Below are 21373 nucleotides of genomic sequence, written 5' to 3' on the forward strand. Positions count from 1 at the left end.
AGAATAGGGTCCATTAGGGAGCAATGTGGTAATTTGTATGAGGAGCTGGGAGACATTGGTAAGGTTTTAAATGAATACTTTGCATCTGTATTCACTATGGGGGAGGGTGATGTTGGTATAGAAAGCACAGTAAGAAGTCTCACAACACCAGGGTAAAGTCCAACAGGGTTATTTGGAATCATGAGCTTTTGGAGCGCTGCACCTTCATCAGGTGAGTCATATAGAAAGCAGAGAGAGGCTTCAACAACTTACCATTGAGAGGGAGGTATTAACAGTTTCAACGGGGCCTAAAATTGTATAAACCCCTTACTCCAGATGAGATATATCCTAGGCTGCTGTGGGAGGCAAGGGAGGAGATTGCAGCGACTCTGACAATAATTTTCAAATCTTCTCTGGCCACAGGAGAGGTACAGTAAGGAGTCTAACACCAGGTTAAAGTCCTCCAGGTTTATTTGGTAGCAAACGCCACTAGCTTTCGGAGCGCTGCTCTTTCGTCGGGTGAGTGGGAGATCTCTGACTTTAACCTGGTGTTGTTAGACTCCTTACTGTGTTTACCCCAGTCCAATGCCGGCATCTCCACAACAGGAGAGGTGCCAGGGGAATGGAGGACAGCTGATATGGTACCATTAGTCAAGAAGGGAAGTCGGGGAAAAAACAGCAAAGTACAGGCCAGTGAGTCCAACTTCAGCAATAGGGAAAGTATTGCAAAAAATTCTGAGGGAGAGATTACTTTCCACTTGGGGAGTAAGGATTAATCAAGGATAGTCAACATGATTTTGGCAAAGGAAGATCATGTCTTACAAATTTGGTTGAACTTTTCGAGGAGGTGTGTAGATGAGGAGAGTGCATTTGATGTACTCTACATGGACTTCAGTAAGGCTTTTGACAAGGTCCCGCATGGGAGGCTGATGAAGAAGGTCCCATGGGATCCAGGGTAATTTGCTAAACTGGATGCAAAAGTGGCAGGAGTCAGAGGGGGATGGTCGAATGCTGTTTTTCTGATGAGCTGTCTGTGTCCAGTCGTGTTCCGCAGGATTAGCGCTGGGTCCCTTGTTTTTAGTGTAAGTTAATGATCTGGATGTGAATGTAGGAGGTATGATCAGTAGGTTTACAGATGGGACAAAATTGGTGATGTGGTAAATATCAAAGAGCAAAGCCTTAGATTACAGGATGATATCGACGGGGCAGCACGGTGGCACTGCTGCATCACACAACCAGAGACCTGGGTTTGATTCCCGGTTTGTGTCACTCTCTCTCTTTCTTCCCATGTCTGCTTGGTTTCCTCTGGATTCTCCGGTTTCCTCCCACAATACAAAAGACGTGCTTTAGGTTAGGTGCATTGGCCATGCTAAATTCTCCCTCAGTGTATCCGAACAGATGTTCACAGTGACTTCATTGCAGTGTTAATGTTAGCCTACTTGTGACACTAATAAATGAACTTTAAAACTTAAATTAGATGGGCAGAACAGTGGCAAAATGAATTCAGACCTGAAAAGTTTGAGGTAATGCATTTTGGGAAGACTAACAAGGTAATGCACAATAAATGGTCAGATCCGAGGAAGTACAGAGGATCAGAGGGACCTTGGTGTGCATGTCATAGATCTCCAAAGACAGCAGGACAGGGACACAATGTGGTTCAGAAGGCACATGGGATACTTGCCTTTATTACCGAGGCATTGAATATAAGGGCAGGGAGGTTATGATGGAGCTGTATAAAACACTGGATAGGCCACAGCTGGAGTACTGTGTGCAGTTCTGGTCGCAACACTATAGGAAGGATGTAATTGCACTGGAGAAGGTGCAGAGGAAACTCCCCAGGGTGTTGGCTGGGCTGGAGTGTTTCAGCTATCAAGAGAAACTGGATAGGCTGGCGTTGTTTTTCTTGGAGCAGGGAAGGGTGAGGGGGACCTGATTGAGGTGTATACAATTCTGAGGGGCACAGATAGGGGGGATAGGAAGGAACTTTTCTCTTCAGTCGAGGGGTCAATAACCAGGGGCATGGATTAAAGCTCAGGGGCAGGAAGTTTATAGGAGATGTGAGGAAACATGTTTTCACCCAGAGGGTTGTGGGAATCTGGAATTCACTGCTTGAAACGGTGGTAGAGGTGGGAACCTTCACAACATTTAAGAAGAATTTAGATAAGCTCTTTAAATGCCATGGCGTACAAGCTTATGCACCAAATGTGGAAAATGGGATTAGAATAGAATGGTGCTTGATGGCCGGCGCAAACACGATGGGCCAAAGGGCCTCTTTCCATGCGGTAAAACTCTATGATCACCCACGTTGGCAGCAAGTTCAATATCATCATCAGTCACAACCCCCCTGTATCTTCACTCACTGAAACAGTCCATTTAAAACATTTTTAGTTGAGGAATATAGTGATACTTCTGTTAGGCTGACATCCTGCATGGAGGCCTTCACGACACACGACAACGCAGAGTCGCTAAGCAGAAATTGATAGCCAAGTTCCGCACACATGAGGACGGCCTCAACCGGGATCTTGGGTTCATATCACACGATCTGTAACCCCCACGACTTGCCTGGGCTTGCAAAATCTCACTAACTGTCCTGGCTGGAGACAATACACATCTCTTTAACCTGTGCTTAATGCTCTCTCTGCTCACTTTGTCTGTACCTTTAAGACTTGATTACCTGTAAAGACTCGCATTCCAACCATTATTTTGTAAATTGACTTTGTGTCTTTATATGCCCTGTTTGTGAACAGAACTCCCAGTCACCTGATGAAGGGGCAGCGCTCCGAAAGCTTGTGGCTTTTGCTACCAAATAAACCTGTTGGACTTTAACCTGGTGTTGTTAAACTTCTTACTATGTCCAGGAAGGAAGCAGTGAGCATGGATCTGTCAATCAGCCTCAATCAGCACCTTCAGCAGAATTGGAAGGGTGAATATTAGTTACAGCAGAGTGAGAATGGAGGGAGAGTGTGTGGGATGGAGATTCACAGCTTTTGGAGAATGAGAGAGGAAAAATGTTCCATAGGAACTAGAATTGTCTGTTCTGAATTTCTACCCTGTACTGACACTGACTTTTTAAAACTCGTTTACAGGTTATCAGAAGGTGAGGATTTACAGAATGAAATTTTGAAACAAACGTCACATCTGACAGAGTCACTCAATTCATTGGGACCTCAATATCATCGACCTTTGAATCTAGAAGGAGAAATGTTTCTCTGCTCTGCCTGCTTTAGAAGACTTTAAACATCAGTGTGACTGGAAAAGCACCGAGACACACACACACCTGAGTGAGAGTGTTCCAGTGCACTGAGTGTGGAAAGAGCTTTAACTGGTGACATTCACAGCGGGGAGAGACTGTACCCGTGTTCTGTGTGAGATTTAACTGACTGTTTAACCTGGACAATCCCAAGGGCACCCGCACCATGGAGAAACCGTGGAAATGTGGGGACTGTGAGAAGCGATTCAAAGCTCCATCTGATTTGGAAATTCATCGACGCAGTCACACTGGGGAGAGGCCGTTCACCTGCTCTGTGTGTGGGAAGGGATTCACTCAGTTATCCAACCTGCTGAATCACAAAGTGACTCATACCAAGAAGAGCCCCTTTAAATGCTCTGATTGTGGGAGTGGATTCAAAAGCTCTGGTGAACTGGTGTCCCACCAGCGCATTCACACTGAGGAGAGGCCGTTTAGTTGCTCTCACTGCACAAAGTGATTTAAATGGTCATCCAACCTGAGGACACACCAGCGAGTTCACACTGGGGAGAGGCTGTTCACCTGCTCTGCATGTGGGAAGGGTTTCACTCGGTTATCATACCTGCGGTCACATCAGCGTGTTCACACTGGGGAGAGGCCATTCACCTGTTCTCAGTGTGGGAAAGGATTCAGTCATTCATCCACCCTGCAGACACACCAGCGAGTTCACTCTGGGAAGAGGCCATTCACCTGCTCTGCATGTGGGAAGGGTTTCACTCGGTTATCATACCTGCGGTCACATCAGCGAGTTCACACTGGGGAGAGGCCATTCACCTGCTCTCAGTGTGGGAAGGGATTCACTCAATTGTCCAGCCTGCAAACACACCAGCGAGTTCACACTGGGGAGAGGTCGTTCATTTGCTCTCAGTGTGAGAAGGGATTCACTGACTCATCCGGCCTGCAGAGACACCAGCGCATTCACACTGGGGTAAGGCCATTCACCTGCTCCCAGTGTAGGAAAGGATTTAGAGTTTCATCCCAGCTGCTGAAACACCAACAAGTTCACGAGTGATTCCAGGGGTTGGATTCTGCTGTTATTGTTTCTGCTCTCAATTACATCCAGGACTGCATTTTGTTCATTCTCACAGTTGGTCAATGGGGAGGGTCGGAGGGTTTCTTTCTGCTGGACTGGCCGGTCTCACAACTTTGTCTCCAGTGAGCTGATGCTCTTTGAGTCTTGTTTCGAATACCTGGTTTCAAATTTCACTAGGATCACAGAGTGACAGGGTGTGAGGAAGTTCAGAGATATTTAGTCAGCATTTCTGTTTGAAACTCCCCCAGATGCCCATCCAATTTCCTTTGTAATTGTTTATTGGCTCCATTTCCTCCACCCTCGTAGGCAGCGAGTTCCAGGTCATCACCATTCGCTGCATCAAAATATTCTCCCTCACATCCTCTCCTGCATCTCTGACCCAAAACCTTAAATCTGTGTCCCCCTCGTCCTTGTCCTATCAGCTAATGGGACAGCTTTTCTTTGTCCACCTTATCTAAACCTGTCAGAATCTTGTCCACCTCTATCAAATCTCCCCTCAACCTCCTTTGCTCCAAGGGAACAACTCCAGCCTGACATCGACAATAAAGAACAAACTAACAGAATATTTTAATACCTGAAATGAAATGTTTAGTTTCTGTTTTAAAGATATTGAGAATATATTGTCCTGGACAATAAAGGAATTGGGATAACTCAGGTAAAAGATGACACAAAAAGATGCTGGAATCTGAAACAAAAACAGAAAATGGTGGAAAATCTCGGCAGATCTGACAGCATCTGTGGAGAGAGAATCGAGCTAACATTTCGAGTTTTCTCGACTGCTGAGATTTTATGCGTCTATTTTATTTTATAATTGAGGATTTATAGGAACCAGTTAAATGTGGAAATTTTAAGCCTGGAGGAATTTGGAATAACTGTGAGAATTTTATCGTGTTGTCACCTCAACCCCAGATAAAGAACAAAGATTTTGCAGGTGGTAACGTGTTTGGGATTTTAAAGCAACAAAGACTCGATGTTGCCTATAAAATCAGGCCCAGGAAGTTGGCTTAAAAAAGGTTGTTAGAATGAAGGATCTAGTATCTTATTTTAATCAAGGAGTTGTGAGCTTGTAGTGCTCTGTCACTTTAAGAAGCTCCAGCTGCGAGAGAGAATGCTGAGGATTCATTGTTTGAAATTTACGAGCTGTGAGAATCTGTGTGTTTCGTTTGTTTTGTGTGGATGTTTGTAGATGTGTTTTATCATTGTTTTGGGCTACATTTGTTAAGGTTCATCTTTCTGGGGAATTAACCTCACCTTGTGTCTTTAATTAAAGGCATTTCTGGAAGTTTAAAAACAGAATCACAAAAATGCTTAATGCTTCTGGTTATTGTTGTTGTAAAGAACATGCTAAGTTTCTCTGCTTGTGTATGTATGATATTTGTGAATCCCTTCAAGCTTTGAGGTTTTTTGTCTGTGATTTAAATCAAACAGATTTTTTTAAAAAGTGGAATTAATAAAGCTTTTTTTCACATTATTAATGGCCAGAGACAGGATTCCAGGATATTTTCCTAAACATGCAGGAATTTTAATCCGGATACAATTCACCCACGTGAGAATGAGGGTTTTAATTTGTAATGGTTATTTAAAATTTGGGAGATGTGAAATGATTCTGACCAATCCTGTGTTGGACTGACCTTGGGTTAAACTTCCTGTCAGGTACAAATATTTATTCCTGATGCAATTGACACAATGAAAAGGAAAATTCTAGGATTGAATACTGAAGGAAAAAGTTTAAAATGTGAGATTATGAAATAGAAATGATTCCCAGCCCGTGTGGTCATTAGATTAAAACAAAGGAAGATGCTGATGTCCATTTGAGAACTTTTAATCCACCCCTTTTCAAACCAAGGGAGTCTATGTACCAAAGAAAGCCCATGGATAGTAGATAAGGGGGTCTGTAAAACATCATGATGGGGGCACCTATCTGTTCATGAGATGATCACAAAACCCCATAATGCCCAGATACTAATTTCATTGGACCGATATATAATTGATGTAATCTATCACCATTCTGATTGGATTGTGTCCAGCCGGGATGGGCTGCGTAACTGGATAAGAATTGATGATATTCTTTGTTGGGTGGAGTTACACATGGTCAGCCCCTGTGGCTTCTCCCCGCTGGCGTAACTCAATAAACTGTTTGTCGATTGAATCAGGCACAACACACTGGGTACATTACCACTTCATCCTCGGGAGTGGCCTGATAGGCCGTGGTCCAGACTATATATGGACTTTGGAGGACCTTTCATGAATCACGTGTTTGGTTGTTGTAGATGCGCATTTGCAATGATTGGAAGCACAGATCATGAGTAATATTCCAGCTCCTGTGGCAATAGAGAAGCTCTGTCAAATTTTCACAAGCCCTGGGTTACCAAATTGGCTTGTTTCAGATAACGACACTCTGTTAACAAGTGAGGTGTTTCAGGAATTCCTGTAAAGGAATGGTCTACGCCATGTGCGTACTGCACCGTTTCATCTGGCTACAAATGGTCTTCATGATGTGGAGATGCCGGCGTTGGGACTGGGGTAAACACAGTAAGAGTTTAACAACACCAGGTTAAATGCTAGTGGCATTTGTTAACAAATAAACCTGTTAGACTTTAACCTGGTGTTGTTAAAACTCTTACTGTACAAATGGTCTCACAGAAAGAGCTGTTCAAACTCTGAAGGAAGGATTGAAAAGAATGGCAGGCGATACTTTAAGAACAAAGCTCTCAAGATTTTTGTTCCAGTTTCGCATCACACCACAATCCACAACCGGACTCTCTCCTGCGGAATTTTTAGGTAGAAGGTTGAAGTCTCATTCGGATCTGCTTCATCCAGATCTCAGAGCAAAAGTGAGCAGGAGACAAGAGAAGCAGAAGGAGGGACAGGACTACCGCGCCAAAGAGGCAGTTCAAACCGGGTGATCAGGTTTACATCAGAAAATTTGGGAGTAATCAAATTTTAAACCAAAGTGGTCCAGTATCTTGGGTGGTGAGACTGTAAAACGGAAGAGTTGTTCGCAGACACCAAGACCATATTCGCTTGCGGTGTGACCCCGAGTCAGGAACAGTTTCAGAGTCAGCAACCATTACTGAGAACATGGCAGAGGATCATGCTGCTGTGGATGTTCACCAGGAAATGGTTCCAGCTTTGCCAGTTGACTCTGCTGTGGGAGTGGAAGAGGAATGTTCATGTACAGATTCTCAAACTACCTCTTCATCTCCCATTCCAGAAACACCATTACAAGATTTACCAGTGGTATTGTACAGGTCGCAATGCAACCACAAAGCTCCTGACAGACTTCCGTATTGTTAAAGACATTACTTTGTTGTATTTCTGTCCTGATGGGGGATTGGAATTTAAGGGGAGGAGAAGTGTTACAGAGTGTTCTTCTCAACCTTTCTCCCTTCTGAGCACGTGCAGGCTTTGGGCGGGGTTTCAGTCTGCAAGTCCAGGCTGGTTCCAATGCTCCTGTTTCCTTTTGTTTGCCAATGATTTTTAAACGTTGTTATTTATTTATATAAAGAACATCCTGCTTTTAACAATGCATTTGACTACCTTATTTGTGGACTGAAGTTCCCACAATTGTAAAGCAGGAGATTAGTTAAATGGACAGCTTGAATTGGAAGACAATTAAAGAATAAATGATTCATTAATACAGATGTTAGGCTGGAAATGTAAATTTGAACACAAAAGTTCTTAACTTTTAGAATTATAAACATAAGAATGGTTAAAATGTGTGGGAATTATAAGATATTGCCTTCTGATGCCAACATAATAGAAAAAACATAACAAGACTTGTTAGGGTGGCCCGGTGGCACACTGGTTAGCTCTGCTGCCTCAGCGCCAGGGACCTGGGTTTGATTCCCGGCTTGGGTGACTCTGTGGACTTTGCACGTTGTTCCTGTGTCTGCCTGGTTTTCTTCCGGGAGCTCTGGTTTCCTCCCACAGTCCGAAAGATGTGCTGGTTAGGTGCATTGACCATGCTAAATTCTCCCTCAGTGTACCCAAACAGATGCCAGAGTGCGGTGACTCGGGGATTTTCCCAGGAACTTCATTTATTAGTGTCACAAGTCAGCTTACATTAACACTGCAATGAAGTCACTCTGAAAATCCCAAGTTACCACACTCAGGTGCCTGTTCGGGTACACTGAGGGAGAATTTAGCACGGCCAGTGCACCTAACCAGCAGGTCTTTCGGGCTGTGGGAGGAAACCAGAGCACCCGGAGGAAACCCACACAGACACGGGGAGAATGTGCAGACTGTGACCCAAGCTGGGAGTCAAACCCAGGCCCTGGCGCTGTGAGGCAGCAGCGCAAACCACTGTGCCCTACCGAGAGGTGTTGGGAGCTGTTGATTTTACAAGTTATCCATGTTTTCGGAGCCATCACTTCATGTCCTGGTCTGACAAGGATGGAGAGAAGTCTATTCATAAGATATAGGAGCAGAATTAGGCCAGTCGGCCCATCGAGTCTGCTCCGTCATTCGATCAAGGCTGATATGCTTCTCATCCCCATGTTCCTGCTTCTCCCCATAACCTTTCAGAAGTTCATATGTTCAATTGTTAAAGCTAAAGTTTCTCCTTTTACTATGAATCGATACTTTCCTTTTTTATCTTTGACTTGTTACATTTTTAATGGTTAATAAACTTACTGAATCACTGTTTAAAGTATTCTTTCTAGCCACATGGTTAAGTCACTGGAACCTGGTGTGATTTACAGTTATGGAGTTATTGTAAACAAGAGAACTCCATAAGTCTTAGTTCAAATAAATCAACATTCTCACAAATGGAATGCTATCCTTTATTCTGAGAGAAATTGAACACAGAAGTAGATATTATGCTTCAGTTATACAGGGCGTTGCTGAAACTGCATCTTGAACACTGGGTGCAGTTTTGTCTCCAATTAAACAAAGGATCGTAGGATCCCTGCAGTACAGACGGAGGCCGTTCTGCCCATCGAGTCTGTACCAAACAGCATCCCACCCAGACCCTATTCCCATAACCCCACACATTTACCCTGCTAATCCCCCTGACACAAGGGTCAATTTTAGCATAGCCAATCAACCTAACCCGCACATCTTTGGACTGTGGGAGGAAACAGGAGCACCCGCAGGAAACCCACACAGACACGGGGAGAACGTACAAACTCCACACAGACAGTGAATCGGACCAGGGACCCAGGAATTGAACCTGGGTCCGTGGCGCTGTGAGGCAGCAGTGCTAACCACTGTGCCACCGTGCTGCCCCATTTTATAAATACCATGGAAGCAGTTCAGAGGAGGTTTACTAGATTGACTCCCATCCAGTAGTGTGAAATGTTAACTCTGTTTCTCTCTCCACAGATGCTGCCAGAGCTGCTGCATTTTTCCAGTTCTTCATTTATTTTAGATTTACCTGTAGTGGGGGGAAAAACACTATTTACTATCCAGGATAAAATAAATGTCCTTCATCAGCTTTTGTGGATCATTTCAGTGGAAATGTGCTCTCCCAGGCTCAAAGAGCATCAGCCCACTGGAAGCAAAGTTGTGAGACCGGCCAGTCCAACAAAAAGAAATCCTTCGACCCTCCCACTTCACCAACTGTCAGAATGAACATGGTTCAGTCCTGGATGTGATTAACAGCAGCAATAACAGCAGAATCCAACTCCTGTCATCACTTGTGAGCTCGCTGGTGTCTCCGCAGGCTGGATGACTGAGTGAATCCTTTCCCACAGACACAGCAGGTGAACGGCCTCCCCCCAGTGTGAACTCGCTGGTGTGTCTGCAGGCTGGATAACTGAGTGAATCCCTTCCCACACACACAGCAGGTGAACGGTCTCTCCCCAGTGTGAACTCGCTGGTGTCTCCGCAGGCTGGATGACTGAGTGAATCCCTTCCCACACACAGAGCAGGTGAACGGCCTCCCCCCAGTGTGAACTCGCTGGTGTGTCTGCAGGCTGGATAACTGAGTGAATCCCTTCCCACACACACAACAGGTGAACGGTCTCTCCCCAGTGTGAACTCGCTGGTGTTCCCGCAGGTTGGATGACGTTCTAAATCTCTTTGTGCAGTGAGAGCAGCTGAATGGTCTGTCCCCAGTGTGAGTGCGCTGGTGGATCATCAGATCCCCAGAACATTTGAAACTACTTCCACAGTCAGAGCATTGAAAGGGTCTCTCCTGGGTGTGAGTGAGATTGTGACTCAGCAGGCTGGATGAATGAGTGAATCTCTTCCCACACACAGAGCAGGTGAACGGTCTCTCCCTGGTGTGAACCCGCTGGTGCTCCCGCAGGTGAGATAACGTTCTAAATGTCTTTGTGCAGTGAGAGCAGCTGAACGGTCTCTCCCCAGTGTGAATCCGCTGGTGGATCATCAGTTCCCGAGAGCTTTTGAAACCACTTCCACAGTCAGAGCATTTAAAGGGTTTCTCATTGCTGTGAGTGACTTTGTGTTTTGACAGATTGGATAACTGCATAAATCCTTTCCCACACACCAAGCAGATGAATGGTCTCTCCCCAGTGTGAACGCGCTGGTGTCTCTGCAGATCGGGTAAATGAGCGAATCCGTTCCCAGACTCAAAGCAGATGAACGCTCTTTCTCCAGTGTGAACCAGCCGATGTCGCTGCAGATGATATAACCGAGTGAATCCCTTCCCACACACAGAACAGGTGTGCGGCTTCTCTCCAGTGTGAATACGTCGATGGGTTTGCAGCTCAGAGGGGGTTTTGCAACCCTTCCCACAGTCCCCACATTTCCACGGTTTCTCCATGTTGCAGGTGTCCTTGTGTTGCTCCAGGTTTGACCATCAGTTGAAGTCTCACACAGAACAAGATTATAGTGCCCTGCTGTGATGGTGCAATATTGTTTACGGCTCTGTAACTGGGAGGCTCTTTCCACAGTCAATCCACGGGAAAATCTCAGTTGATTGTGTGTGTGTGTGTGTGTGTGTGTGTGTGTGTGTCAGTCCTGTTCCAGTCACACTGATGTTTAAAGACTGCTAAAGCAGGCAGAACAGAGAAACATTTCCCCTTCTGGGTTCAAAGGCCGATAGCATTCAGGTCCCGATGAATTGAGTGAGTTTGTCAGATGTTGACGTGATGTTTGATTCGAGATTTCTGTCTGTAAAATCCTCACCTTCTGATATCCTGTAAAAGGAGTTAACAAAATTCATCATTTCAATACAGGATAGAAATTCAGAACAGACAATTCTCGTTTCTATGGAGCATTCTTTCCTCTCTGATTCCCCAAAAGCTGTAAATCTCCATCCCACACACTCTCCCTCCATTCTCCCTCTGCTGTATCTAATATTCACCCTCCCAATTCTCCTGAAGGTGCTGATTGAGGCTGATTGACAGATCCATGCTCACTGCTTCCTGTCCTGGACACACACAGCTGAAAATCTCAATGCAGGCTGCCAGACAGATAAATGTCCATATGACTGGACTAAAAATGTGTGGAATATACAGACTGGATTCACTTCCTTTCCCTTCAGTTGCTGCAAGTCCCCAATTTCCCCCAGAATGAGAAAAGAAATGGAAAGGGGGAACATATTCTGTTAGTTTGTTCTTTATTGTCGATGTCAGGCTGGGGTTGTTTTCCTTGGAGCAAAGGAAGTTGAGGGAAGATTTGATAGAGGTGGACAAGATTCTGACAGGTTTAGATAAAGTGGACAAAGAAAAGCTGTTCCCATTAGCTGATGGGACAAGGACGAGGGGGGTCACAGATTTCTTGTTTTGGGTCAGAGATGCAAGGGGAGGAGTGGGGTTGGGAGGGGGTGGGGGGGGGGATAGATGTGAGGAAGAATATTCTGATGCAGCGAATGGTAATGACCTGAAACTCGCTGCCTACGAGGGTGGAGGAAGTGGAGACAATAAACAATTAAAAAGGAAATTGGATGGGCATTTGGGATGTTCCAAACAGAATGAAGAACAAAGAAAATTACAGCACAGAAACAAGTCCTTTGGCCCTCCAAGCCCATAGCAACCATGCTGCCCGTCTGAACTAAAACCCCCTACCTTTCCGGGGACCATATCCCTCTATTCCTATGCTATTCATATATTTGTCAAGACACATCTTAAAAGTCACTATCGTATCTGCTTCCACTACCTCCCCCGGCAACGAGTTCCAGGCACCCACCACCCTCTGTGTAAAAAGACCTGCCTTGTACATCTCCTTTAAACCTTGCCCCTCGCACCTTAAACCTATGCCCCTCGTAATTGACTCTTCCAACCTGGGAAAAAGCTTCTGATTATCCACTCTGTCCATGCCCCTCATAATCTTGTAGACTTCTATCAGGTCACCCCCCCTCAACCTCCGTCACTCCAGTGAGAACAAACCAAGTTTCTCCAACCTCTCCTCATAGCTAATGCCCTCCACACCAGGCAACATCCTGATAAATATTTTCCGTACCCTCTCCAAAGCCTCCACATCCTTCTGGTAGTGTGGTGACCGGAATTGAACACGAGATTCCAAGTGCGGCCGAACTAAGGTTCCATAAAGCTGCAACCTGACTTGCCAATTTTTAAACTCAATGCCCCGGCCGATGAAGGCAAGAATGCCGTATGCCTTCTTGATTATCTTCTCCATCTTCATTGCCACTTTCAATGGACCTGTGTACCTGTACACCCAGATCCCTCTGCCTATGAATACTCTTAAGGGTTCTGCCGATAACTGTATATTTCCCATCTGTATTAGACCTTCCAAAATGCATTACCTCACATTTGTCTGAATTAAACTCCATCTGCCATCTCTCCGCCCAAGTCTCCAACTGATCTATATCCTGCTGTATCCTCTGCCGGTCCCCATCGCTATCCACAATTCCACCAACCTTTGTGTCGTCCACAAACTTACCAATCAAACCAGTTACATTTTCCTCCAAATCATTTATATATATGTTACAAACAGCAAAAGTCCCAGCACTGATCCCTGAGGAATGTCACTTGTCACAGCCCTCCATTCAGAAATGTACCTTTGCAATGCCAACCTCTGTTTTCCTCTAAATATCTCTAAACTTCCTCACACCCTGTCACTCTGTGATCCTTGTCACATTTGAAACCAGGTATTCGCAAAAAGACTCAAAGAGCATCAGCCCACTGGAGGCTGAGACCAGCCAGTCCAGCACAAAGAAACCCTCTGACCCTTCCCATTGACCAACTGTGAGAATGAACAAAATGCAATCCTGGATGCAACGGAGAGCAGAAACAATAACAGCAGAATCCAACCCCTGGAATCACTTGTGAACTTGCTGGTGTCTCAGCAGCCGGGATGAAACGCTGAAACCCTTCCCACACTGAGAGCAGGTGTATGGCCTCTCTCCAGTGTGAACTCGCTGGTGTGACTGCAGGTGGGATGACTGAGTGAATCCCTTCCCACATTGAGAGCAGGTGAACGGTCTCTCCCCAGTGTGAACTCGTTGGTGAATCCGTAAGCTGGAGAACTGATTAAATCCCTTCTCACACCGAGAGCAGATGAACACCTTCTCCCCAGTGTGGCTGCGCCGATGAGCTTCCAGCAGACATGGGGCTCTGTATCCCTTCCCACAGTCCGCACATTTCCATGGTTTCTCCATGGTGCAGGTGTCTTTGCCTCTCTCTTGGGTGGACAATTAGTTGAAACTTCGTCCACACACAGAACAAGATTACAGTCTCTACCCGCTGTGAATGTTGTGATATTTGTTCAGACTGTGTAACTGGTTAAAGCTCTTTAGTCAGTGCATTGGAACACTCTCACTCGAGTGTGGCAGTGTGTTGATGCTTTTTCACTCACACTGACATTTCAAATCTTTTCAAATTGACAAACTGGACAATCATTTCTCCTTCTGGATTCAAAGTCTGATGATATTGAAGTCCCAAGGAATATGACTCTGTCAGATCGAGACGTGACGTTTGAGATTTCAGCCTGTGATTCCTCTTTCAATATCCTGTAAAATGAGTTTACAAAAGTCATCAGTGTCAGTACAGGATAGAAATTCAGAACAGACAATTTCTATGGAACATTCTTTCCTCTCTCATTCCCCAAAAGCTGGAAATCTCCATCCCACACACTCTCTCCCCATTCTCAGCAGGTCTGGCAGCATCTGTATGGAGAGAAAAGAACTGATGTTTCAGAGCTTTGACAAAGGGTCATCGAGACAAGAAACATCAGCTCTTTTCTCTCCTTACAGATGCTGCCAGACCTGCTGAGATTTTCCAGCATTTTCTCTCTTGGTTTCAGATTCCAGCATCCGCAGTAATTTGCTTTTATAAGGCTGCAGATACCTCCTCCCAAGTAACATGCGTGTGCCCAAGACATCACCACTTGTTTCCCTTATTTCTTTAGCACCCATGGTGCTCTCCGCAGTAAACACAGAGAGAAGTATTCATTAAAAATCTCACCCATCTCCTGTGGCTCCACACACAGATGGCCAGACTGATTTTTAAGGGGATCTATTCTCTCTCTAGCCACCCTTTTACTCTTAATATAGCTATAGAACCTCTTGGAATTTTCTTTAATCTTACCTGCCAGATCCATATCAGACCCTCTTTTTGTCCTCCTGATTTCCCTCTTCAGTATTTTCTTACACTTTTTATAGTCAGAGTGATTCACTTGTCCCCGATTGCCTAAACCCAATGTATGCTTCCTTCTTTTACCTGACCAGAGCCTCAATGTCCCTTGTCTGCCAGAGATCCCTAAATTTACCATTCTTTCCCTGCATCTTAACAGGAATATACTGCCCCTGGACTCTTGATATCACACTTTTAAAACCTTCCATTTGCCAGTCATTCCTTTCCCTTCAAACAAACTCACCTAATCGACATCTGCTAGATCCTGCCTAATGCCCACAAAAGTGGCCCTGTCCTATCTTTTTCCAGAACTATTTTGAAACTATTGGTGCTCCCAATAGTGCTCCCTGACTGACACTTCAGTCACTTGCTCCACCTCATTTCTTAACTGTCTAACAGAAAGTGAGTCCAGGAATTGATAATGAAAAATAAGGAGCTGGGAGATGAATTGAACAAGTATTTTGCCTCGGTGTTCACAATAGAGGATACAGTTAAAACTCAGAGACAGCTGGAAATCAGAAAACAGAAGTGTGGGATGAACTCTGAAAAAGCACAATTCCCAGGGAAGTGGTCCTCAGCAAACTGTTGGAGCTGTGGGCTGATGAGTCCTCGGGTCCTGCTGGGCTTCATTCTCGGGTCTTAACAGAGTGAGATAGTTGGTGTGTTGTTCAATTTTCTAAAATTCCCCATCGGGAATTGGATAAAGGGAAACTGGTGCATGCGCTGTACTTAGATTTCCAGAAGACATTTGATGAGGTGCCACATCAAAGGTTATTGCAGCAAATAAAAATTCATGCTGCGGGGGGAACATATTGGCGTGGATAGAAGATTGGCTAACAGCAAACAGTGGGCAGAAATGGATCATTTTCTGGTTTAAGAGAGAGAGAGACCTGGGCCAACCTTTCCAGAGTCTGCCGCTCCCTGGACTCACTTCCTTTCCCTTCAGTTGCTGCAAGTCCCCAATTTCCCCCAGAATGAGAAAAGAAATGGAAAGGGGGAGAAAAGAAAGTGTTTTACTCACAGATGTTGGTTTCTTTTTGTTTATTACAAATACGTTAATACAAAACAATTACAAATACATAAAGAACAAATGTGAAAAAATACATTACCAATGGCTAACGCCATCCATTTATCAGTTACTACCTTCCATTTCGGAAGGGTTCATCGTCAATTACAGTTTTCCAGGGCATTGCCCTCAAAATACACCTCCATTTACAAATCATAATCTACAAATCTACAAACATTAACAACACTACAACTGTACACAACAAAAAAATAAACACTGAAGCATAAGGGCACCGTCCCCTGGGTTTGTCCACCTGCCGGGGGATGCAACCCTCCAGTGGTACTCATATCCGGGGGTTACACCTTACGGATGTTCAGCCGGAGGGGGGAAATGGGGAAACCACCCCGCCTACTCAATCCGGAATCCCTTCCGGAATTTCAGCCGGGGCGGTGGGAGAGTCTCTCCAGGGTACTCAGTTCGGGCCTGCCTTCCCAATTTTTCTCCCAGAGAATAAAAATCCCTCTGGTGTTACTATGTCCGGGGCTTCACCACCCAGAACTTTCCCCAAGTGGATGTCACACCCCCCGGGGGTGACTTTATCCAGGGGGGGATGCCCCCCAGGCCACAAATAACGCAAGAAAATAGACGGGGGCCGGAACAAACCACCAACTATCATAACAGGAAAACCACATATTACAATAACAAACAATCCATGAACAACCATACAATTGTGAAACATTTCGGAGGCATCGCCTTCCAGAGCTTCGCCCATCAACATTCCACCGTCCGAAGTCGACAACGCTCAACTACAGTCCTCCAAAGTCCACCACTCCGGGCCAGATCTTCCAAAATCACACCCACTGGGGCTGCACCGTCTGGGGTCACACCTTCCGCGGCTGAACCTTCCGAAACCATAGTTCCCAAATGGCTCCTCCCTGGCTTGGGTCTTCCGAGATTGCATCTACCTGGGCCACGCCTTTCAAGGCACAGGAATCCCAGCGAGAGCAGCATTCAACAAGCCCCAGCCGAAACAAAACGTTCCCGCACAAGTCACGAACCCAAGCACTTGAAACAGAAACTTCACGCCGACCAAGGCGTTCCTCCCAGCGGCCACATTTCCAAAAGCTCACCGCAAGGCACGCATTAAGCCCGCCTTGAACTCCTTATCCTCTGCCCGCCCCCTGCCTGGAGCACACTATACTGGCCAACACGCAAAGCGAACGGCCAATATGGTGGACTGGCTGGACAATCCAATCTTTCCCACTCACAGATGTTGGTTTCTTTTTGTTTATTACAAATACGTTAATACAAAACAATTACAAATACACAAAGAACAAATGTGAAAAAATACATTACCAATGGCTAACGCCATCCATTTATCAGTTACTACCTTCCATTTCGGAAGGGTTCATCGTCAATTACAGTTTTCCAGGGCATTGCCCTCAAAATACACCTCCATTTACAAATCATAATCTACAAACCTACAAATATTAACACAACACTACAACTGTACACAACAAAGAATAAACACTGAAGCATAAGGGCACCGTCCCCTGGGTTTGTCCACCTGCCGGGGGATGCAACCCTCCAGTGGTACTCATATCCGGGGGTTACACCTTACGGATGTTCAGCCGGAGGGGGGAAATGGGGGAAACCACCCCGCCTACTCAATCCGGAATCCCTTCCGGAATTTCAGCCGGGGCGGTGGGAGAGTCTCTCCAGGGTACTCAGTTCAGGCCTGCCTTCCCAATTTTTCTCCCGGAGAATAAAAATCCCTCTGGTGTTACTATATCCGGGGCTTCACCACCCAGAACTTTCCCCAAGTGGATGTCACACCCCCCGGGGGTGACTTTATCCAGGGGGGGATGCCCCCCAGGCCACAAATAACGCAAGAAAATAGACGGGGGCCGGAACAAACCACCAACTACCATAACAGGAAAACCACATATTACAATAACAAACAATCCATGAAAAATACATTACCGATGGCTAACACCATCCATTTATCAATTACTACCTTCCATTTCGGAAGGGTTCATCGTCAATTACAGTTTTCCAGGGCATTGCCCTCAAAATACACCTCCATTTACAAATCATAATCTACAAATCTACAAACATTAACACAACACTACAACTGTACACAAACAAAAAATAAACACTGAAGCATAAGGGCACCGTTCCCTGGGTTTGTCCACCTGCCGGGGGATGCAACCCTCCAGTGGTACTCATATCCGGGGGTTACACCTTACGGATGTTCAGCCCGAGGGGGGAAATGGGGAAACCACCCCGCCTACTCAATCCGGAATCCCTTCCGGAATTTCAGCCGGGGCGGTGGGAGAGTCTCTCCAGGGTACTCAGTTCGGGCCTGCCTTCCCAATTTTTCTCCCGGAGAATAAAATCCCTCTGGTGTTACTATGTCCGGGGCTTCACCACCCGGAACTTTCCCCAAGTGGATGTCACACCCCCCGGGGGTGACTTTATCCAGGGGGGGATGCCCCCCAGGCCACAATAACGCAAGAAAATAGACGGGGGCCGGAACCACCAACTATCATAACATGAAAACCACATATTACAATAACAAACAATCCATGAACAACCATACAATTGTGAAACATTTCGGAGGCATCGTCTTCCAGAGCTTCGCCCATCAACATTCCACCGTCCGAAGTCGACAACGCTCAACTACAGTCCTCCAAAGTCCACCACTCCGGGCCAGAACTTCCAAAATCACACCCACTGGGGCTGCACCGTCTGGGGTCACACCCTCCGCGGCTGAACCTTCCGAAACCATAGTTCCCAAATGGCTCCTCCCTGGCTTGGGCCCTCCGAGATTGCATCCACCTGGGCCACGCCTTTCAAGGCACAGGAATCCCAGCGAGAGCAGCATTCAACAAGCCCCAGCCGAAACAAAAAGTTCTTGCACAAGTCACGAACCCAAGCACTTGAAACAGAAACTTCACGCCGACCAAGGCGTTCCTCCCAGCGGCCACATTTCCAAAAGCTCACCGCAAGGCGCGCATTAAGCCCGCCTTGAACTCCTTATCCTCTGCCCGCCCCCTGCCTGGAGCACACTATACTGGCCAACACGCAAAGCGAACGGCCAATATGGTGGACTGGCTGGACAATCCAATCTTTCCCACTCACAGATGTTGGTTTCTTTTTGTTTATTACAAATACGTTAATGCAAAACAGTTACAAATACACAAAGAACAAATGTGAAAAAATACATTACCAATGGCTAACGCCATCCATTTATCAGTTACTACCTTCCATTTCGGAAGGGTTCACTAACGGTCATAGTTTTCCAGGGCATTGCCCTCTCAATACACCTCCAATTACAAATCATAATCTACAAAGTGACAAACATTAGTACAACACAACAAGAATAAACATTGCAGCATATCCACCGCCCTCCATGGCACCGCCTCCCGGGTTTTTCCCCCGCCGGGGGATGCAACCCTCCAGAGGTACTCAGGTCCGGGGGTTCCACCTGACGGATGTTCGACTGGAGGCGGGGGGACAGGAAAACCACCCCGAACCTAGTCAATCCGGACTGCCTTCCGGATTTTCGGCTGGGGCGGTGGGAAAGGCTCTCCGGGATACTCAATTCGGCCTGCCTTCCCAATTTTTCTCCCGGAGAACAAAACACCCCCGGTGTTACCCCTCTGGGTGCCCCGGACACTTTCCCCAACTGGATGTCACACCCCCCGGGGGTCACTCTATCCGGGGGGGAGGGGGATACCCCCCAGGCCACAAACAATGCAAAGATTTTCCGTTGGTTAGTACAAACACGATATTACAAAACAATTACAAATGAACAAAGAACAAATCTGAAAAATACATTACCGATGGCTAACACCATCCATTTATCAATTACTACCTTCCATTTCGGAAGGGTTCATCATCAATTACAGTTTTCCAGGGCATTGCCCTCAAAATACACCTCCATTTACAAATCATAATCTACAAATCTACAAACATTAACACAACACTACAACTGTACACAACAAAAAATAAACACTGAAGCATAAGGGCACCGTCCCCTGGGTTTGTCCACCTGCCGGGGGATGCAACCCTCCAGTGGTACTCATATCCGGGGGTTACACCTTACGGATGTTCAGCCGGAGGGGGGAAATGGGGAAACCACCCCGAACCTACTCAATCCGGAATCCCTTCCGGAATTTCAGCCGGGGCGGTGGGAGAGTCTCTCCAGGGTACTCAGTTCGGGCCTGCCTTCCCAATTTTTCTCCCAGAGAATAAAAATCCCTCTGGTGTTACTATGTCCGGGGCTTCACCACCCAGAACTTTCCCCAAGTGGATGTCACACCCCCCGGGGGTGACTTTATCCAGGGGGGGATGCCCCCCAGGTCACAAATAACGCAAGAAAATAGACGGGGGCCAGAACAAACCACCAACTACCATAACAGGAAAACCACATATTACAATAACAAACAATCCATGAACAACCATACAATTGTGAAACATTTCGGAGGCATCGCCTTCCAGAGCTTCGCCCATCAACATTCCACCGTCCGAAGTCGACAACGCTCAACTACAGTCCTCCAAAGTCCACCACTCCGGGCCAGATCTTCCAAAATCACACCCACTGGGGCTGCACCGTCTGGGGTCACACCTTCCGCGGCTGAACCTTCCGAAACCATAGTTCCCAAATGGCTCCTCCCTGGCTTGGGTCTTCCGAGATTGCATCTACCTGGGCCACGCCTTTCAAGGCACAGGAATCCCAGCGAGAGCAGCATTCAACAAGCCCCAGCCGAAACAAAACGTTCCCGCACAAGTCACGAACCCAAGCACTTGAAACAGAAACTTCACGCCGACCAAGGCGTTCCTCCCAGCGGCCACATTTCCAAAAGCTCACCGCAAGGCACGCATTAAGCCCGCCTTGAACTCCTTATCCTCTGCCCGCCCCCTGCCTGGAGCACACTATACTGGCCAACACGCAAAGCGAACGGCCAATATGGTGGACTGGCTGGACAATCCAATCTTTCCCACTCACAGATGTTGGTTTCTTTTTGTTTATTACAAATACGTTAATACAAAACAATTACAAATACACAAAGAACAAATGTGAAAAAATACATTACCAATGGCTAACGCCATCGATTTATCAGTTACTACCTTCCATTTCGGAAGGGTTCATCGTCAATTACAGTTTTCCAGGGCATTGCCCTCAAAATACACCTCCATTTACAAATCATAATCTACAAACCTACAAATATTAACACAACACTACAACTGTACACAACAAAGAATAAACACTGAAGCATAAGGGCACCGTCCCCTGGGTTTGTCCACCTGCCGGGGGATGCAACCCTCCAGTGGTACTCATATCCGGGGGTTACACCTTACGGATGTTCAGCCGGAGGGGGGAAATGGGGGAAACCACCCCGCCTACTCAATCCGGAATCCCTTCCGGAATTTCAGCCGGGGCGGTGGGAGAGTCTCTCCAGGGTACTCAGTTCAGGCCTGCCTTCCCAATTTTTCTCCCGGAGAATAAAAATCCCTCTGGTGTTACTATATCCGGGGCTTCACCACCCAGAACTTTCCCCAAGTGGATGTCACACCCCCCGGGGGTGACTTTATCCAGG

General features: G+C 46.3%; 5 protein-coding genes across 5 annotated transcripts in view; 2 read left to right on the plus strand and 3 right to left on the minus strand.

The window, feature by feature from the left end:
- Positions 1–21373, minus strand: part of LOC144485002 (uncharacterized) — a 397873-nt gene that overhangs the window by 284003 nt on the left and 92497 nt on the right. The gene's annotated exons all lie outside the window — the stretch shown is intronic.
- LOC144484979 (uncharacterized) overlaps positions 1–21373 on the minus strand; it is a 565458-nt gene that overhangs the window by 99005 nt on the left and 445080 nt on the right. The window lies entirely within an intron of this gene.
- LOC144484999 (uncharacterized) overlaps positions 1–21373 on the plus strand; it is a 274616-nt gene that overhangs the window by 88446 nt on the left and 164797 nt on the right. The gene's annotated exons all lie outside the window — the stretch shown is intronic.
- The window catches only part of LOC144484982 (uncharacterized), a 46514-nt gene continuing 26646 nt past the window's right edge, over positions 1506–21373 (plus strand). Inside the window, exons 1-2 of the mRNA XM_078203308.1 lie at positions 1506–1529; positions 3888–4154. Coding sequence (XP_078059434.1) covers positions 1506–1529; positions 3888–4154 — 291 coding nt within the window. The remainder of the gene's footprint in view (positions 1530–3887; positions 4155–21373) is intronic.
- Positions 4200–10593, minus strand: LOC144484972 (uncharacterized). Its single transcript, XM_078203298.1, has 2 exons — positions 9991–10593; positions 4200–4211 (listed from the first exon to the last, which is right to left on the minus strand). Exons 1-2 carry the CDS (start codon positions 10591–10593, stop codon positions 4200–4202), a joined length of 615 nt encoding a protein of 204 aa, XP_078059424.1.

This window comes from Mustelus asterias, unplaced genomic scaffold, assembly GCF_964213995.1.
Source record: "Mustelus asterias unplaced genomic scaffold, sMusAst1.hap1.1 HAP1_SCAFFOLD_150, whole genome shotgun sequence".
Lineage (NCBI taxonomy): Eukaryota > Metazoa > Chordata > Chondrichthyes > Carcharhiniformes > Triakidae > Mustelus > Mustelus asterias.